The 20185-nt window shown below is 46.2% G+C and overlaps 1 protein-coding gene across 7 annotated transcripts in view; it reads left to right on the plus strand.

Annotated features, from left to right (window-relative positions):
- The window catches only part of TDP1 (tyrosyl-DNA phosphodiesterase 1), an 86169-nt gene that overhangs the window by 34362 nt on the left and 31622 nt on the right, over positions 1-20185 (plus strand). For 6 of the 7 annotated variants that reach the window (XR_001298092.2, XM_005666389.3, XM_003128683.4 and 3 more), the window contains 6 exons: positions 361-528; positions 993-1071; positions 3607-3789; positions 5128-5176; positions 7735-7801; positions 9842-9949. Coding sequence is in view for 6 of the 7 variants with exons in the window: in XM_005666389.3 (XP_005666446.1) it covers positions 361-528; positions 993-1071; positions 3607-3789; positions 5128-5176; positions 7735-7801; positions 9842-9949 (654 nt within the window). In the remaining variant the exon portion in view is untranslated. Of the gene's footprint in view, positions 1-360; positions 529-992; positions 1072-3606; positions 3790-5127; positions 5177-7734; positions 7802-9841; positions 9950-12025; positions 13838-20185 lie in introns of those variants that run through there. The other variant, XM_021099601.1, reaches the window with a different exon arrangement.

Genomic DNA, 20185 nt, shown 5'->3' on the forward strand with positions numbered 1-20185 from the left:
AAGCCATGTCTGCAACCTACACCACAGCTCACAGCAACACCGGATCCTTAACCCAGTGAGTGAGGCCAGGGATCAAACCTGCAACTTCATGGTTCCTGATCAGATTTGTTTCCGCTGAGCCACGGCGGGGACTCCTCCTTGAGGTTTTTAAAAATAAATTATGAATGTGAAGAGAGCCATTGGAGTGGTGTGATGGGAATTGTTTCGTGTTTTATAGGGCTGACCTCATACCCTGTGGAGAGGTGCTGTGAGAATTCACCTCCCCCTTGGGGTGACCGCCGAATCAGTAGGGGTAGCATTATGATCAGCTTGTTCTTGACCATTAAAGGTTTTGTTTTTTGGTTTTTGTTTCCATTCCAGAATATGGTTGAGCCCCTTATACCAACGAATCGTCCCTGGGAGCCACAGATCCGGAGAATCAGCCACACACTTTAAAGCTGACCTCATCAGCTATTTGTCGGCTTATAACGCCGCTGCCCTCAAAGAATGGATAGACACCATCCAGGAGCATGACCTCTCGGAAACAAAGTACGTGGCGCCTTAGCAATTTGGGGCGCTTGGGGTAGGTTAACACCTGGTGGGCCACGGGAAGTTTGGAACACGGGGGCCTGGAAAGAGGTGGGGTGACATCCGGCTGTCCTTTGTGACATGATGAGAGTGGCTCCCGTCACTGTCTGCACCTCGTGGTCCTCCAGCACCCAGGTGGAGGCCAGGCGGAGGCCAGGAGATCCTCCCGGGCACCGTGAACCCCCGCTGGAGTGCTCTTAAAATTCCCGAGCTCTTGGCCTGCTGCCTCGCACCTTGCGGGTGTCCCTCCATCCCTGGAGGTGCTCCAGAGCGAGTTCAGGGGTCAGTGCCCACTCCCAGGAGGCATCTCGAGAAAGCGGGTTGGCTCCTAGAACAGTTCCTGCTTATCTTAGTGTTTATGCGTGTTTTGTGATGTGGGGCCACAAACCACTCTGTTGTGTAACTCGTGTTTTTTGTCGTTTTAGTGTTTACCTTATTGGCTCAACCCCGGGACGCTTTCAAGGAGATCAAAAAGATAATTGGGGACATTTTAGGCTTAGGAAGGTAACAGAATTTTTATGATTTTAGCATTTAAGAAAATTTTAATGTATGATCTCTCCTTTTTCATTTATAATTTGGTGTGTTTTGAAGATGGCTTCACAATATCCCTAACACGATTCCGGGCAAATAGTAGGTAGGCACTTGATAATTGATTAATAAGTTTTAGGTTTTTTATTTCTTATGGTAAAGGTAATTGGGACTTTTTATTCATACAAGTATTGTAGCTTTTGATCAGCATGTCAAGGATTTTTTTTTTTTTTTTCTTCTTCTCTTTTTAGGGCCCCACCCTGGGCATATGGAAGTTTCCAGGCTAAGGGTTGAATTGGAGCAACAGCTGCTGGCCTCCACCACAGCCACAGCAATGTGGGATCTGAGTTGCATCTGTGACCTATACCACAGCTCACGGCAACGCTGGATCCTTAACCCACTGAACGAGGCCAGGGATCAAACCTGCATCCTCGTGGAGACTAGTCAGGTTTGTTACCTCTGAGCCACAACGGGGAACTCAGCATGTCAGGGATTTTTAACATACATTCAACAAAGAACAGAGGATAGTGTTGAATAAAGACTACAACTGATCCATGATGTGTTTTGTTTACTAAACTGTGCCCTGAGGGGAATTATAATCATGAGAGTAACATTTGCTGCAGGTATGAAATAAGTCAAGAGAGATCTTTAACAAAATAAGCAAGTTAAAGCTTAAAGTTTTCTTTACCCTTCTTTAAGAATTCCTTTACCGGAGTTCCCGTTGTGGCGCAGTGGTTAACGAATCCGACTAGGAATCATGAGATTGCGGGTTCGGTCCCTGACCTTGCTCAGTGGGTTAGGGATCCTCTGGCGTTGCCGTGAGCTGTGGTGTAGGTTGCAGACTCAGATCCCACATTGCTGTTGTTCTGGTGTAGGCCGGTGGCTACAGCTCCAATTCGACCCCTGGCCTGGGAACCTCCATATGCTGCAGGAGCGGCCCTAGAAAAGACAAAAAAAAAAAAAAAAAAAAAAAAGAATTCCTTTACCAACCTTATTACATTCCCTAACGTGGCTTTCTTAAAAGCACCTCTTCTGTAAGTTATTTATGTTGCGTGGGGATTCCCCATGGCTTAAAAAAGTTTTTATTTTAATTTCCTTTTTTAAGTGAGACCACAGCTGAAAGCAGGCAAGATCTCAAAGCCACTGTCTTTCTGTCTTGACCTTGACAGGAAGGAGTGGTGCACACTGGCTCAGGGCACAGTTTTGGGGGTAGATTCCCACACCTGGGTCCAAATCCTGACCCAGTTACAAACCGTGTGACCTTGGTTTGCTCCTTCACTGCTTCTGTTGACATCCATAAAATGGGCATAAGGACAGTACTTCCCTCAGAATTTTGTGAGAGTCAGTGAGAAAATGAATCCGAGGCACATGCTGAGGGTTCCCTCTGCCCTGGCGCTTACTGCTTAGCGGACTGGTGGTTCAGAAAGGCCGGGCGCTCACACACGTCGTCGTAGGATCACAATCCTGTTGCCAGTCGAGCCGCATCTTAAGAGTTTGCAACCACTCTGCACAGTCAGTAGCTTGTATTGCATCACAAGCGTTCCAGGAGGATGGGGGTGATCAGACGTCTGTTTCACCAATGTGTAAATAGAAGCACAGGGACTTGTCCAGGGTCACGCAGCCCATCAAGGGCTGAGCCCAGAAAAGAAACCCGGTCTTGCAGTTGTCAGCTCAGCGCTGTTTCCTACACCAAGCTGCAGCCAGGGTGGAAGTTGAGAACTAATTTGGGCTCTTTGGGGAAGTGTGCTTATAAATATTAATGCCTGCTCTGCGGTAAGGAAAAGAACACATATTAAACTAAACAATACAGCCTTCAGAATATGAGCTCCCTCCGGGGTGAGAACTGGGGCTTATTTTTGTTGCTATCTCCAGCCTCTAGGAAGACACCCGGTCCACGTTTAAATGGATCAAGTCCCCCAATATTTTTTGAGTTATTTCTGCAGCTTTGCATAAGTACCAAACAAAGCAGGAAATGCAGGTCACTCTTCTGTAGGGCTTAAGGTAATATGTGTCTATATGTAAATATATTCTTTTCTTTGTAGAGCATTGCAGCTGCCTGGAGCCCAAGTGTTAAACCTCTTTCACATGCCGGAGTCAAACTGTTCAAACAATAGTTTGACCTTCTGGGTATTATCTAGGCCTGTTAAACAATTGCAATTTCAAGGCAAAAATCTAAATTCGTATGGCAGGTTGTGTGGTTTAATTTGACATTGCTACTAAAATGGATCCTTTATTTATTTATTTTTTTTTTTCATCTGTTTTTGCTTTTAGTTCAAATCCAAGCATTCTGGGAGAGGAATACTTGTCTTCACTCATTCCATTAACATAAAATATTTTCAGTATTTAAAAATATGTCCCAAAGAAGAAAAATAAAGGTATACATCAGTGTGGATTCTCAGCATCTCCTTGTTAATTAGACACTCCAAGGGCAGAAACCACATTCTGAGTTGTCACAGTGTTTCTGTTCACGAGATTGGGGTGACTGTCACATTCCTTTTTATTCTCCCACAGCTCCTGAAAGAGAATGGCTCCTCCATCCCTAAAGCAGAGTCCTGGCCGGTTGTAGGTCAGTTTTCGAGCATCAGCTCCATGGGGGCCGACGAATCAAAATGGTTGTGTTCTGAGTTTAAAGAGAGCTTGGTGACCCTGGGGAAGGAAAGCAGGACCCCAGGAGGTGCCGTCCCTCTGCATCTGGTGAGTGGCCTTTCCCCCCCGAGTTCACTGCCTTTCGTCTCTCGTCCAGGAGAAGAATCCAGTTGGTCTGACTCATCGCGGAGAGGGGTTCATTCAGTGGCTTAGAGATGGAAATAGCAGCACTTTGTTGTTTATAATCAAGAGCCCCTACTAGTGAAACTGTCAGCACTTAGGGCTTAGCACTGAAACTGTCAGAACCCAGGGTGGGACTTGAACCCAAGTGCCGGGACTTTAACCCAGCCTAAGCCCAGCCTAGGCCTTGAACCCACGGTTTTTCACTCACCCGGTGTCTGGACTTATTGAGGTTCAGCTTCTTTGTGCCTCAGCGCAGAAAGAATTCGGCGAGAGACAAAGTGATAGGCAAGGAATAGATTTATTAAGATAGGAGGCTTGTGAGAGATGCAAGCGGGCAGGCAAGGAAGTTCTGCCCCGAGGATCCGAGGGCTACAGTTTTATAATCAAAGGGGAGTGGGGGTGGGAAAAGGCCACCTCTTCCTCTTTCTTGGAGTCGTAGCTCCTCCTTGGTGTCTGATAAGGGTATTTGACCCTATAAGGTCAGACTAGGGCTGTCGTGAAGCCTATTCAAAGCAGCAGAAGGGTGGTCCTCAAACTCCTGCCCTTGGTCTGAACCCGAATGCAAGCCTCAGCCATCCCCCACCCAATGACCTGAGGCGTGTCTCGAGCCTCCACTCGCCCAGCAAGCCTGCCTTGTTCCCCAGCAAGCCTGCCTTGTTCCGCTGGCCTTCTGGAGCAGTCATTAACTTACAACGATCGCCCAGAGTTTCCCTCTCAATCCATGGTCCACTACTGGGACTTCCGCAACTACCTGTGTAACGATCCTGCTCCATCCCTATCAATGGCATGTGGTGCTGGAAACGGGCTGATTTGTTCAGACGCATCTCAGCCATTGACTAGCCTGCGAATTCTCCATGCCTTCCTTCAGGTTGGTATTTCAATAAGGCTATTTTGTAACTGGTCCTGAAACCTTGAAACCAAGGAAAAAATACTCGAGAAAGCGTTGCCAGCAGAATTACGAGCATCATTCATTATTTAGAGACCTTTGAATTAATCATCAATTTTGCGTTCAATTCAGTGTTGATGCGGCATTTCAGAGGAAAAAAAAAAATCCTCCAATCGAAGTGTAATTTTCTTTCATCGACTCGAATTACTTTCTGTAGTTTAGTTACTGGAAGTTCAAAACTTTTTAAAATTTAAAACACGTTCTTTAGGTATTTCTGACTGAGATTTTCATTTTCTTCAAAACTAATCGTCATTCCTTTTAACAAATAGTTCCCTCAACATGGTGCATTCTGAGTGGTGTTGTTGTTTTATTTGTAGATCTATCCTTCCGTGGAGAACGTGAGGACCAGCTTAGAAGGATATCCGGGTAATTGTTGGGAAGACGGTCCTGATTGCATTTTTTGTGCATATTTTACAAAAGCCCCGGTAAATGCTTTAGAACAAGGCAAAAACGCCTTTCTGGAGTTCCTTCTGCGGTGCATAGGGATTGGGGGCCTCTCTAGAGTGCTGGGATGCAAGTTCAGTTCCCGCCTGGCACAGTGGGCTACCAGTCAGAGTTGCCACACCTGGGGTGTAGGTCGCAACTGCAGCCCGGATCTGATCCTTGGCTCCCCCGAACTCTATATGCCTCAGGGCAGCCAAAAAAGAAAAAAAAAAAAGAACACCTTCCTCCTCGAGACACCAAAAGTATTGGTTAGAAGATTGGAGATGATTCTCTCTCAACTGGGTAGGGACTGTAAAAGTTGGAACACTAAGCATTGCCACGTTCCAAAGATGATGCCACGCAGGTGGACCTTTTGGCTGTTGTTTAAGCCTCACAACAAGCCTCTTCCTGACAGTATTTTACCGATACGATTGTTCTCACCCCTGCCACCAGCAGGTCGGTGGTCCAGATAAAACCAGTTTCCCCCCTAAGGCTCCTGCCACACCTTCCTCTAACCCCGCCCCCTCCACCTCCTCCCTGCCTGAAGCACTGTCTTCCAGACCTGAATCCCAGATACAGATAATATTTAAGGTCCGGGACTTACACTTAATGTTGAGATGTGACCTTTGACATCACCCAGTTGGTGTATCTAGTCTCTTAAGGGCTTCATCTAGAAATCCTAGGATTATTCCATAGACACCTCTGACTTCTATTTCTTTTATACCAGTGCTGGGCACTGAACTTACTTGGAATTCAACAGGCCCCCTGATAGTGCACTCAGGAGGTATCAAAAACCCAAGCAGGATACCGGAGTTCCCGTCGGGGCTCAGCAGAAACAAATCTGACTAGTATCTATGAGGACACATGTTCGGTCCCTGGCCTCTCTCAGTGGGTTGCCGTGACCTGTGATGTAGGTCGCAGAGGCGGCTTGAGTCCCAAGTGGCTATGGCTGTGGTGTAGGCTGGCACCTGTAGCTCTGATTCAGCCTTTAGCCAGGGAACCTCCATATGCCTTGGGTGTGGCCCTAAAAAGAAACACAAACACACACACAAAAAACCAAGCAGGGTGATGCCTTGGGCAAAGGAAGGTCTGGCTGGCGTTTCCCTACGTCTGGAAGCAGAGGGGTCCGATTTAGACCAACAGTCTGTTTGTTGCATTACATGTGACCCTGCCAGGAAAATCTCAGGAGGGTTTTCAGTATATTAGCCCATTTGTTGCTTTTTAATGGTAAAGCTAAAATTGTTTCCCTGGGACTCAGGGACTTGGAGATTTTGTTGTTGTTGTTTGACTTCTTTTTTGTTCTCCTTTCTTTACTTCTAGGCTAGATGCATTCAAAGCATGCTTTTTAAAGGGGAAGAGCATGGTATTTCAATAAGGCTATTTTGTAACTGGTCCTGAAACCTTGAATATGTCCTTAGTTATTTGTAGCGGGAGGTACAGCATGCCTCACTCGCTATGTTAGAGAGATTGAAAGCCCTCTTTGGAGATAGAATTCTATGGAGAAGTTCCAACATGTGTTTAGAAAGTGAATCTAGAGTGAACTTCCCTCCTTTCAGAGAGGAACAAACATTGGACTCTAATTGTGTTTCCACTTGGAACCGTATCTTTATTCTCTTTGTAGGACTATGGCTTTTAGAATTCCTTTTGAAAAACGTAACTGTGTCCTTTTATTTCTTTCTTAAGGATGTGAGTAGCTGGTGCACAGTCTGTTGGAAGTACCAGTGTCAGAGGTGAAGGAGGCAGGAGAGCCCAGTTCTCATCCTAGTCTGCCCCCACCCCCATGCCCACCCCAGGGTCCTGGTCTCCGGCAAAAACAGGGCACCAGTCTCATCTTGCAAATTGTGGCCGAGAGTGTCTCACCGACCTGGGGGCTGCAGGATGAGCTGGGGTTCAGCCTCTGGTTGTGCCTAACATTTCAGATCTGTGCTACTCTAGATGTTAAAGTCCCATTCCCCCCCCCCCAGTGATGAAATACCTTTTTCTGTCCCCATAGTAAACATTTCCTATTTAACGTGCATCCCTAAGAAAGGAAACCGCGTTAAGAGAACAAACCTCAAGCAAGTATAGCCATTTTCTTTCTGAGAGCTACTCATAAGATGAAATAAGTCATGGTTTTCTTTTATCTTCCAACTGTTTACCAGAGGTTTTCATCTTAATGTGGGATTCTCAAATTAGAGTCAATAATTTGTATTTAGGAGTTCCTGTTGTGGCTCAGTGGGTAACGAATCCGACTAGGAACCATGAGGTTGTGGGTTCAATCCCTGGCCTCACTCAGTGGGTTGGGGATCCAGCATTGCCGTGAGCTGTGGGGTAGGTTGCAGACGTGGCTCGGATCCGTTGTTGCTGTGACTCTGGTATAGGCCAGTGGCTACAGCTCCAATTAGACCCCTGGCCTGGGAACCTCCATATGCCTCAGGAGTGGCCCTAGAGAAGACAAAAAGACCAAAAAAATAAAATTAAAAAATAACAATAATTTGTATTTATTTCTCTTCTTTCAAAAGCTGGGGGCTCTCTTCCCTATAGCATCCAGACGGCAGAGAAGCAGACCTGGCTCCATTCCTATTTTCAGTAAGTAATCGGTTTAGAATGCTGCCGTTGCTGCTTTAGGAATAAGAATGTTATTTGTCAGTCTGATTTAAAAAAAAAAAAAAAAACCTTTATGTAATATAGCTATATTTTTTATCTACTTGTGTTAGTGATAGAAATCATTTAAAACAAGGTTTCTTGGAATTGGTTTTTAGTACCAAAGAGTCAAGTTTACCTCTGCGAGGTTTCTGTTTAAATATTGGCATCCAGAGAAAAAGATACATAAAAGAACACGTCAGGAAGTTGAGCATTTACATAAGCAGCACATTAGGGCATATTTCCAAAAAGATGCCATCTTTCTGTCCGTCTGTTCCTATGCTGTGTCTGCACGCTTGCGGAGAGAAGAATCCATACCACTTTCTCTGGGGTACGTGGTCCCTGGCTTGTCGTGAGAGTTCAGTAAACGGCCGGATGCTCCAGTGACAGGGACGTCCTGCACCCTCCTGGCTGGGGCGGCTCCCTCCCTCCGTGGTCTAAGCCAACTCTAGTTTCCTACTCGCTTCAGCAGGACACCAGAAACGAAGGCAGATGACATCCTAGAAGCTTTCAGTCCAATTCAGCATGTCATCCTAAAGCCTTTTCTTTTTTCTTTTTTTTTTAAGGCCACACCAGTGGCACATGGAAGTTCCCAGGCTAGGGGTCAAATTGGAACTGCAGCTGCCAGCCTATACCACAGCCACAGCAACACCAGATCCAAACCACGTCTGCGAGCGACGCCACAGCTCACGGCAATGCTGGATCTTTAACCCACTGAGTGAGGCCAGGGATTGAACCTGCGTCCTCATGGATACTAGTTGGGTTCATTACCCTTGAGCCGCAACAGGAGCCCCAGTGGACTCTTCTTCAGATTGAGCTCCTTTCAGTATTGTCTCCATACAAGACAACGTAATGACCTAAGAATGAATCTCCCTCATCCTGACTCACTCTGTGGGCAGTCTCCTCTCCCGAGGGGCCACCCTCTTGTATTCCTAAGTAAGGACTGTTGCCTCGTTGAAACAGGTCATTTTTTTCTCATGGAACCTTAGTCCTACAATGTTGGAAACTTCGAAACCACACTCAGCTATATGCATATCAGCATTTGACTGAGATATTTCTGAACTGCTTTTCAGTATTCCCTTCGGATATTCACATTGTTGGCATTTTTCCCATTTTGTATTTTGTTCATTCAACAAGCATTGAGGGAGCCTCTTCTATTCAGTCATGTGCTATGGGAGCAGAGTTCCTGCTTTTAAAGAGACAAGATACCCACACATGCCATTAAAAGCACAAGAGAAATAGTATGTATGCAAATGCATTGTGTTCATAGCAAGATGGGAAGGCTGTGTGCCAAAGGTTACAGTGATTTTTGTAGGTGGTGGTGAATTTTTCCTCGACGTATCTATGTTCTAAAATGAACCTGTGCTATATTAAAGATGCAGCAAGAAAACATAAAATACCCAACATCCAACCCAATTTTTGTCACTAAATTTTATTTCTTCCATGGACTAATTGAAGACTTTTCAAAAATTAAATATGGTTTAATGGTTAAAAAAAGATAAAAAATAAAATGAACCTATGCTCTTCTGTCATGTGAACAATGTCTAAGAAATATCACAGGTCGTATCACAGAGAACTGTGTATGCACTGTTTTTATTTATTTATTTATTTATTTATTTATTTTTTGTCTTTTTGCTATTTCTTTGGGCCGCTCCCGCGGCATATGGAGGTTCCCAGGCTAGAGGTCGAATCGGAGCTGTAGCCGCCAGCCTACGCCAGAGCCACAGCAACGCGGGATCCGAGCCGCATCTGCAACCTACACCACAGCTCACGGGAACACCGGATCATTAACCCACTGAGCAAGGGCAGGGACCGAACCCGCAACCTCATGGTTCCTAGTTGGATTCGTTAACCACTGCGCCACGACAGGAACTCCTATGCACTGTTTTTAGATCGCAGGACTTTGCTGTCCAAACAGTTTTCTCATAATAGACTGTGACCAATCTGTATTTTCTAATCAGTGCTTTGTGCCTTTTCTGTCACTAGCAAATGGTCAGCTGCCACGTCGGGCCGCAGCAATGCCATGCCACATATTAAGACGTATATGAGACCCTCTCCAGACTTCAGTCAAATTGCTTGGTTCCTTGTCACAAGGTACTTAGCTTTTATTATTCCTGATGGGAGGAATTTTTGTAACTCCTGCTCAGAGTATTGCATGGGGTTCTGAAAAGTGATTTTGTGAATTGTCACTTGTTTTCTTTGTGGTTGTGTTGGGGGGGTACTTATATGAGCCTTATTGACTAATCCCTTTGAGGAGTGTGTAATCATTGCCTGATGTTACTTATCAACCTAAAGGTTTATGGGTTTACCTAAAGTTTGTGTTTACTTCTATATTTAATACTTCAGTAATAGCAGTTAAACAAATTGACATTGGGAGTAAATACAGAAGACTAACATGGTAAAATTAATATTCCTTAATTTTCTTCTTAGGTAAGTGAAACTTGAACAATCAAAGCTCCTTTGTGTTTTTTTAATTAACAAACTATAAAATTCACCCATTTAAAGTCTACAATTTAGTGTATTTACAGAATTATGAAACCATCACCATAATACAATTTTAGTTTTGTCACCCCCCCCCATAAGAAAGTCCCTACCTATTATCATTTTTGTGTCTTTTTTTTTTTTTCTTGGGCCATTCCCGCAGCATATGGAGGTTCCCAGGCTAGGGGTCGAATCGGAGCTGTAGCCGCCAGCCTATGCCAGAGCCACAGCAACTCGGGATCCAAGCCGAGTCTGCAACCTACACCGCAGCTCATGGCAACGCCAGATCCTTAACCCACTGAGCAAGGCCAGGGATCGAACCCGCAACCTCATGGTTCCTAGTCGGATTCGTTAACCACTGAGCCTGGACTGGAACTCCTATTTTTAGAGCTTTAGTTTGTGGCTTCTAGTCTGAACAAAGACTATTAGACATCTCTTCCTGATTTAGTAACAGTTGATGCCAGTAGCCACTAATTAAGGTATCACAGAGTAGAATTATTTCTTTAACGATAAACTTTTAAATAAAAGTTTAAAAACATTCATGAACAAGCTTTTCAACAAAAGAGCCACTTTGAAACAAAATCAGGGGAGTTCTTTTGTGGCACAGCAGGTTTAGGATTGTCATTGCTGTGGCATAGGTTTGATTCTGGACCCAGAAAATGCCACATGCCAAAAAAAAATTTTTTAAAGAAACAAAGGAAGAAAAAAAACAAAACCAGGCCAAAAAAAATTTTTTTAAAGAAACAAAGGAAGAAAAAAGCAAAACCAGGTTAATGGAAATTAGCGGTTATACTTTTCACCCTGGCTCAGGATCAGGATCACCATTCGCAGTGTTGGTGGGGATCAGACGGGAGAGAGGGTTTCCCAGAAGTTTTTGAGGCACCGCTGCATAATGCGAAGATACACTCTTGAGTCCTAAAGATAGGATTCAAGGTATTCTTCTGTCCTTCATTAGATCTGTGAACTTGGGAAATTTATTTAATCTGAGGCTGTTTCCCTTTCTATAAAATGGGGAAAGTGGGAAAGTGATGGCTGCCTTTTGGGGGTCATTGTGAGAGTTAAATGATCGAGCCCCGTGCAGCCCAGGACGTGAGAGCTGTCATATGCTTGTTCAAGCTCTGCCCTCACCGCTGTGAAGAATGCCCAAGGGCATTCTGGCAAGTTTCTCTGCTGAGTGCCTCTACAAAGACAAATTTCTGGGGAGTTCCGGCCATGGTGCAGTGGTTAAAAATCCAAGTGCAGCCAATCTTGTTGCTGCAGAGGTGTGGGTTCGATCCCTGGTCTGGCACCGTGGGTTAAAGGATCCGGCATTGCCATAGCTGCACTGTGGATTCAGTTCCTGGCCAGAGAACTTCCATATGCCACGGGTGTGACCATAAAAAGTAACAAAAAGAGAAACGTATGCCCCTGAAGAGTAGGTTGCCAGGGTACAAGACCTGAACTAGAGATTCCCTGGATGGAGGTGTCCTTGCCTGAGAAAGCGCCAGGAAGAGCAGAGACGGGGAGGGCGCCTGGCCCCCCTTGGGGTGAGGAGTCCACGCCGTGGCTGCCTCTGTGAATGTAAGACTGTGACCCCTCCCCCAGTTTTACTTTAAATAAGAGCATACATGAGAAAACTAAATTACTGCCAGTATCCTGAATTAAAGAGATGAGACATCAGGGTCTAATTCTACCCCGTCTTCTATGCAGTTAACCCTCAAGAACGTGAATTCAGACACAATGTGGCCTCTTGAACATTCTCCAAAGGGACCCGATGTTCAGAGACCACATTTCAGTGTCAGCTCACCTGTGTGTCCAGCAACTGCCTTTGAAACCAAGTCACTGAGTTGCGAGGAGAAAACCTTGGCTTTTCATACTGGTTCTGTCACATGCTGATCCTGTGTGACCTTCGCTTCCTGTATCCTCTGATGCTGAGTCAGTCGGGCTAGAGGAAAGCACCTGCCTGCTTCCCATTCTGAAATGCCATTGCAAGCACTGCCGAGCGGTAGGGCGGCCTTACCATGAAGCCGGTTACGATTTTGCTTTGTGCTTCGTGCCTTAAAGGATGTGACAGTTCCATCAATCAGACCCGACAGAAGGCTCTTATCAGTTGGCTCACAGGACTCTACCCATTGTATTCCTTTTTTATGCCCGACAAGGCTCTTACTGAAATCATGCCACTTTGCATGAATGTCGGATTGAATTTGAAGGCTCTTCTCCACCTTGAGTCAAAATCCTCTTAACTAAGCAAACTGCTTTTTCTCAAAATAAAATAGAGTCAGAGCAATATAGCAAAACATCAATCATTGGGTAAAAGTGGTCTCATCTGCCTAGCATGATGTGGTGTTTGTTTATATGCACCCACAGCACACAGAAGTTCCTGGGCCAGGGATGGAATCCGTGCCACATCAGCAACCCAAGCCACAGCAATGACAGTGCCGGATCCTTAACCCACTGAGCCACTAGGAAATTCCAGGTCATGGGTTTCTTTGCTGGGAAAACTGTTGCCCAGAGAAATTAAGCATCAGAAGCATACAGCTCACCTTTTATCCACAGGGAGTGACCAGAAGTGAGCTCTCTTATTCCCCTCCTGCCATTGGCTAAACTTTTCCTCCAAGATGTACATACTGAAGTCTCTTGTGTAAGACGTCTCACTGTGAGTCCCTGAAGGTTACTTGATGGAAAGCCCAGTGCTGGGGCTCCAGGGCCAAAGGAGAAGAGAGCCTGTCTGGAGGGCTGGCCTGCAGGAAGGAAGTGGAAAGACTGGCTCCTGGGAAAGCAGGGCCAGTTCCTCTTGCACTGCTGTGTTAGTCCGGGTTCTCCAGAGAAACGGAACCAATAGATGAGATACACAGAGATTTATTTTCATTTTAAGGAATTGACTTGCAGCCTTGGGAGCTCGGAAGTCCAGCATCCTTGGGACCAGCCGCAGCCTGGAGCCTTGAGTCTCCAGTCTTGGGTTGCATTCATGAGTCTCTTTTTATTTTCACTGCAACAGTCGCGTTTGCTGTCTATTCAGCGACTGTTCTTTCCACAAAGTGGAACGAGAAGGTTGATAGATGCACTTCACAAAAGTTGCATGACATTTATTGATTCTCTTTTAAGGGCATTAATGGAAGTTGAGATTAAAGTAGCACCTCGAGTACCCTTTTGTCCAGGCGAAAGGTTTTATTATAGATCGGCCATGTGGTGTTGGAGGCGGGGAAGCCCTCTGTGCGGAACACCTCCCAGATGCCCTGTTGAGGAAGAGCAGTTGAGATGATGGGAAGCGTGTGAGTGTGGAATTCAATGGACCCAAGGTCAAATCCCAACCCACCGCTTACCGTCAGTGGCTCAGTAAACCTCGCCAGGCACTAGCTTCTTGAAACAGTTGTCCCGTGGTGTCCCTGGGGAAGGGGGTGTAGTCCTAGAACCCCCTGCAGATACCAAAGTCTGCCGATGCTCAAGTCCCTTATATAAAATGGCACAATACTTGCATATAACCTATGCATGTACCCTCCCATATACTTTATTTTGGGTTTTTTTTTTTGTAATTTTTTTTCCCTTGTCTTTTTAGGGCCCCACACGCTGCATATGAAAGTTCCCAGGCTAGGGGTCAGATCAGAGCTGTAGCTGCCAGCCTACACCACAGCCACGGGACACCAGATCCGAGCTACCTCTGCAACAGTGCATCGCAACTCCAAATCCTTAATCCACTGAGCGGGGCCAGGGATGGAACCTATATGCTCGTGGATAACTAGTCAGGTTCATTCCCACTGAACCACAAGGGAACTCTCCTTCCATATACTTTAAATTATTTCTAGGTATACTTAATTCTATGTAAAGAGTTCATCATTGCAGTGTATGTGCTCGTCCACCCCTAGGCACCAACCTCCTGCCCGACTCTCCCCTGACGGTTCGCAGGCAGCAAGTGCCTGGGTCGGGGTGGGAGGCTGCTCAGTAAACAGGGTGGTCAGGGGAAGGCCTCAGTGATGCAGTGACATTGAAGCAGAGACCCGAAAGAAAGGAGGGGAGAGCTGGGCAAGCCTTCTGGGCAGAGAGGCAGAGCTGGAAATAGGCTGGTCGTGTGTGAGAAACAAAGTGGCTGCTGCTGGAGTGAGTCAGGTGGGAGGGCGAGGAGGAGGTCAGAGCAGTAGCTTGCGTTCTGGCTGAGATAATCCTTTGTTGTGCACAGCTCACCTTCACATCACCGTGTGTTCCGTAACCCGGCCCTCACGTCCTAGCTGCCAGGTCATTGTGAAAGCCATCCAGGGGCCCCACCCTCTCCTGAGCATCCCCCAGATTCTCTCCTGGGGGTGATACTGTCGTCTTAGAGAAGAAATCCAGAACTTTGTGAACAGCTGGTTTATGAGGGCTGCTCTTCTTTCATTTAATGCCTCGCCCTGCTTACAGAGTGAAGAGGTCAGTTTATAAAGAGACCCGTGGATTCTAGTCCAAATGAAGTGATAATGCCAGCAAATCTAACAGTCTAGCCGCAAAGTGGCAGATGTATTAGGAATTCGATTTTAGGAAGTTCCTGCATGGCACAGTGAGTTAAGGGTCAGTGTTGCTGCAGCTGTGGCACAGGCTGCAACTGCAGTATGCGTTCAGCCCCTGGCCTAGGAACTTCCACATGACATGGGTGTGGCCAGAAAAAAAAATAAAATTGGATTTCAGTGAAAGATAAATAGAAAAGCTTGCATGCATAACGGTGGTAAGCTAGGTGGATGATACACAGTGTGAATTTTGACTGTAACATAATGACACTAAAACAAACGGATTTGCACATCCAGAGAAGTGTTGCGCCTCAAGGTAGTCACCTTTTGAAACTACGTATTTTATGGAAAATACTACCATCGCTCAAATCCTTTTGCCACTCTTTGGAATTTCCTTCAAAGTGAGTTTACATGGCACATTAATATGTATGTATTATTTCTTAATAGACCTGCTTCTCTTCTGGGCCCTGTGTGAGTTTTCTGTTGCTGCGTAATAAGTTCTCGTAAACCAAGTGGGTGAGAGCAATGCACATTTGCTACGCTGCAGTTCCTTTGGGTCAGAAGTCTGGACATGGGTCTGCTGGTCCTCAGCACAGGATCAGTGTTGACCAGGGCTGTGATCGCCTCTAAGGCTCTGGTCATCTTCCAGGCTCACTGGTTGTTGGCAGAGTTCAGTTGCTTGTGGCTGTAGGACTGTGGTTCCTGCTCTCCTGGGGCTGTCAGCTCTGAAGTGCTCCCTCGGATGCCTCCCTTGTGGTCTTCTTCATGGACAGTGCCAAGCAGAGCAGTTTGCTTCTTCATACTCCACCAGAGAATCTCCCCTGGAAGGACCCAGTCCCTCCTTCTAGGCTTCGCCTAATCAGATCAGGCCCCCCCAGGAGGACCCCAGACCATTTTCTTTTTTTTCTTTCTTTCTTTTTTTTTTTTTTTTTTTTTTTCTTCCTAGGGCCGTACCCACGGCACATGGAGTTTCCTAGGCTAGGGGTCCAATCAGAGCTGTACCACCAGCCACAGCCACAGCCATAGCAACGTGGGATTCGAGCCTCATCTATAACTTACACCACAGCTCACTGCAATGCCGAATCCTTAACCCACTGAGCCAGGTCAGGGATCGAACCTGAGTCCTCATGGATATTAGGCTCCTTACCACTGAGCCACAATGGGAACTCCATCCCAGACCTTTGGATTAAAGTCAAGAGACTGGTGGCCTAATCATGAGAATGAAATCCCATGATATTCACAATTTTTGCTCACGCTCCAGGGGAGGGAGTGATACTGGCTGTGAACACCAGGGGCAGGATCTTGGGGACATCTAATTCTGCCCTCTACCAGCCTGAGTGGTAGTCATTGCCCAGCTTGATTCAGCCACTTGACTCTGCAACCTTGACCTAAAATAATATCTTATCGTTTCTAAAATTAAAGTTTATTTTCCATAGTTAAAAAGAACTCCCCTTGAACATTTTCAGAAGACCGAACCATGGGCTCCAGAGGCTATTTAGGAAGTGAAGTTCTAGGAGTTCCCTTCGTGGCTCAGTGGTTAACAAACCCCACTAGGATCCATGAGGATGCAGGTTCGATCCCTGGCCTCACGCAGTGGGTTAAGGATCCAGTGTTGCCATGAGCTGTGGTGTAGGTCTCAGACGTGACTTAGATCCCAAGTTGCTGTGGCTGTGGTGTAGGCTGGCAGCTGCAGCTCTGATTCAACCCCTAGCCTGGGAACTTCCATATGCCAAGGGTACAGCCCTAAAATAGCAAAAAAAAAAAAAAAAAAAAAGTTCTAGTGTTATTTGGAGCCAAAGGAGGCAGCTTTATTGGAGTAAGGTAATAACCCCACAGTGCGACTGGAGAACTGTGTTCACTCAGGTGTGTAGATGTTAAAAATGATGATGAGAGAGTTCCCATCATGGCTCAGCAGTAGCAAATCCAACCAGTATCCATGAGGATGTGGGTTCGATCCCTGACTTCGCTCAGTGGGTTAAGGATCTAGTATTGCCATGAGTTGTGGCGTAGGTCACAGACATGGCTTGGATCTGGTGTTGCTGTGGCTGTGGTGCAGGCTGGCAGCTGCAGCTCCGATTCAACCCCTGTCGTGGGAACCTCTATATGCTGCAGGTGCAGCCCTAAAAAGTCAAAAATAAATAAATAATGATGACGAGTCTGATAAAAAATAAGTAGGATCCTGAACGATCTAATTTCAAAAACAGAACAAAATAAAACCTCATGACTTTAGAAGTATACTTGGCATCTTTCCCATAGCGTGAGCATGATAATCACTGGTCATTTCTCTACCCAGGACCCACGCTGGCTTCCTGGCCCTAGGGACTTGGTTTTACCTTCCTGACATTTCACAAACGTGGAAACTGGCTTGAAGATTAGGGACTGAAATTTAGAAAAATACTAGCCTTAATATAGTTGTCATCTTCTGTTTTATGGATCCTTTTAACTACACAAAATCGCATCGTTTTTATTTCCTCTCTTTCGTAATGTGCTGTGATTGAGGGTCTAACTGAAAACATCTTTCATAGATCCTGAGTTATGTCTTAGTAGAGAGTTGCCACATCACCAAAATCTGCACTCAGTCGCCACTGAAACCATTTTTAATCAAGTTTCTTATCTACACTGGAAGGTTTCGTAATTCCCACACTTTTTTTTTTTTCCAACCAAAGAAATTTTGTGTAGCATCTTTTTCAGACAATACACAGAGTGCCTAGTGCAGTACCTGATCTGCAGTAGCTCGGGAAATTTTGCATGAGTGGGTGGTACCCTCTCCCTCTAACCACTGTTCATCTTTGGACTGCTGCTCCAGTTTAAAGTCTCCTTTCTGTACTGTCCAGACCCCTTAAGCTTATTCTTAAGGTTAATCTCAAATCTTCCTATTTAAAACTTTCTCTAGCTCAGCAGACACGATTCATTGTTTTTCCTTTGTGTTTTCGTAGCCCGTTTGCCTGGCCCTTTCACAGCATCCTTGTCGGTTCTTGGGGCCCCACTTTTGCCTTAATATATCACGAGCTGCTTGAAAGCAGATGCCAGGTCTTCCTCCTCTTGATCCTCAGCATCCCACACTGTTCACAGCTTATGGTTAGGGACCCATGAGTATTTGATTCAGAGCCCTTTACTCTTTGGCATGTCATCATGTCCACGCATCATGGGACAAGGGTACCAGAGCAGGTCGGTCTTTCTACTTCCGTTCCCCAGCCTTCCTGCTCCTCAACGTCAAAACACTCGTTTTAGTTTCTTGGGTTGAATAGCTTTAACCCCAGAACACTTTCCAGCTCGGGTACCTCAGATGATGGTGTTAGCCTATCAGCCAGCATCCTGTGGAGGAAGTAGCCCCGAGGTGGGGCCCAAAGATCCGTGTCCCCATTCAGGATTGCCGCTCACTAGCCTTGCCACTCATGTGTTGGAGAAGTCATTTCCAATCTGGGCCTTTATCGCACTTAGGGAATGCTCAGAGGAGAAAGATAGGAAATAAATGTGGAAGTTACCTCTTAAACTGTATGACAGATTAAGTGTTAGGTAGTGGCTTGATTTTTAGTGGCTGCAAACCGCCACGTGTCGTTATCAAGCTCACATTCGTTAGGCCTCTCGGGATTCGAGACAGCTTATTGAGACTTTCCCTGTTTTGCTTCTATAACATGTGGCGGTGTATGTGACCTAAAGACTTTCCGTAGAGAGAGTAGGGTTAAGTTAACACTTGGTCGTCATCATTCTATATAATCGAGACAAGTATATTCAGCCAGAAGACTGTGTTCAAAGAGACTTAAAACCAGCACTTTAGCTTGAACTTCTGAGAATGTTCCATCAGCTGGCTTTTATCTGGTTGCTTGTATGGAAAGCTATTTGTAGTTCTCGAGCCTACTGTGAAATCATCCTGTGTCTGATGGGCAGCCTGTTACAGAAATTACTGAAACATAATGACAAATACAGTGTTTAAATTTTACCAAGGGACCAGGCAAGCAAGAAGAAGAGCTTGAAGAGGCAGCCTTGGCTGAGAAGATAGTGCCTAGGAGGAATTGGCAGACCCACTGAGAACAATTATGAAAGCTGTGCATTGTGGGTGGGCAGAAAGCTATCGCTGTTACCGTTGCCTAGCAACCGACAGGCATCACAGGATAGTTGGATGAGTGGATATGTTGGTGCTGCCACTTTGGGCGAAAACAAGACAAGTGCTTGACTACAAAACCACTGTGGCTTTTTGAGGAAGCATAAAGGCCATTTCTGCCCTCCTCTGCTTTTCCACAGAGCTCTGCAGTACTTAGGTCTGTTCTTTTGATTCTGAAACAAATAGTCCTTTTCCTCCTTTCTCTGAGCTTTTTGGTAAAAATCAAATTGGATCACACGAAGAACTATTTGTAGCTGTCGTTGGTGTAGACTTGGTTGCCTGGGACTCTGGCTTCGGGATACTGGGATTAGCTGGTTCGCTTCAGGTACTTGGTTGCACATAATGGCTATCAGTATTAAAGTCTGCGAATGACTTCCTTTCTATGTTAGAGACAGGGTAACAGGGTCCCTCACTTTCTTCCCTTCTGGTACAAATAGAGGAGGGATAGAGCATGTGCCTTTTCAGGCAAGTCTTTTGAAGCACTATCCCTGATGGAGACCCCCTGAGCTGGGTGGGGGTCTTGAGACCCTTCATCCACTACCATAGCTAGTCACCAGACATACCTGTGGCTTGAGATGAGGAGGCCCTGCCTGGGGGTCCCTCACCAGGAACTGGCCTCTGAAGAAGAGGTCTCGCAAAGAATAGAGTTTATCAAATGCTGGCTCCGTTAAGCCTCCCAGTTAGGAGCTAGGTACTACCATCTCCATTTTGGAGGTCCAAACACTAAAGCACAGGGACCTTACATAACGAGCTCTCCGTGGCCCAGCTGGCAAGGTAGTGAAGCTAGGATTCAAGCCCAGATAGTCCAGCGGGAGTATTTCTTGCCTGTGAGCCAGGCGCTGCTCTAGGCTTTGGTTATGGGTGGTGAACAAGACAGGCATGGTCCTGCCCACAAGGAACTCGTGTTCTAGGTGGTGTAGGCTCGTTGCCTTCTGCTTGGGGACCAGCACTGCTGGTCGAGGCTCTGGGGAGAACACGCGGCTCAAAAACTCACTGTAGCCGCTGTTTCCTATGGAGGAGGTTGGCCGATCCTGCCTCCAGCCCCACCTCCCCGCTGCCCCCAGTAAAGGTTTGGGTTTCTGCCGTCTGTGGCCCCCGCAGTGGGATCCAGGGAAGCATCAGAAAGCCTGGCGAGGTTTCTCGGTAAATTGACCAGATAGATACCGACTCCTCGTTGGACTTTTGGGTGTTACCTGGATGTGTAAACAGTCCGCTGACTGTGGCCACGCCCTTCCCAACAGCTCCTTCCGCTCCCGCCTCTTCCCCCACGTGGGAAACTAGGGGCTGAGCTAG

This window comes from Sus scrofa, chromosome 7 (genome assembly GCF_000003025.6).
Source record: "Sus scrofa isolate TJ Tabasco breed Duroc chromosome 7, Sscrofa11.1, whole genome shotgun sequence".
In the NCBI taxonomy this organism is placed as follows: domain Eukaryota; kingdom Metazoa; phylum Chordata; class Mammalia; order Artiodactyla; family Suidae; genus Sus; species Sus scrofa.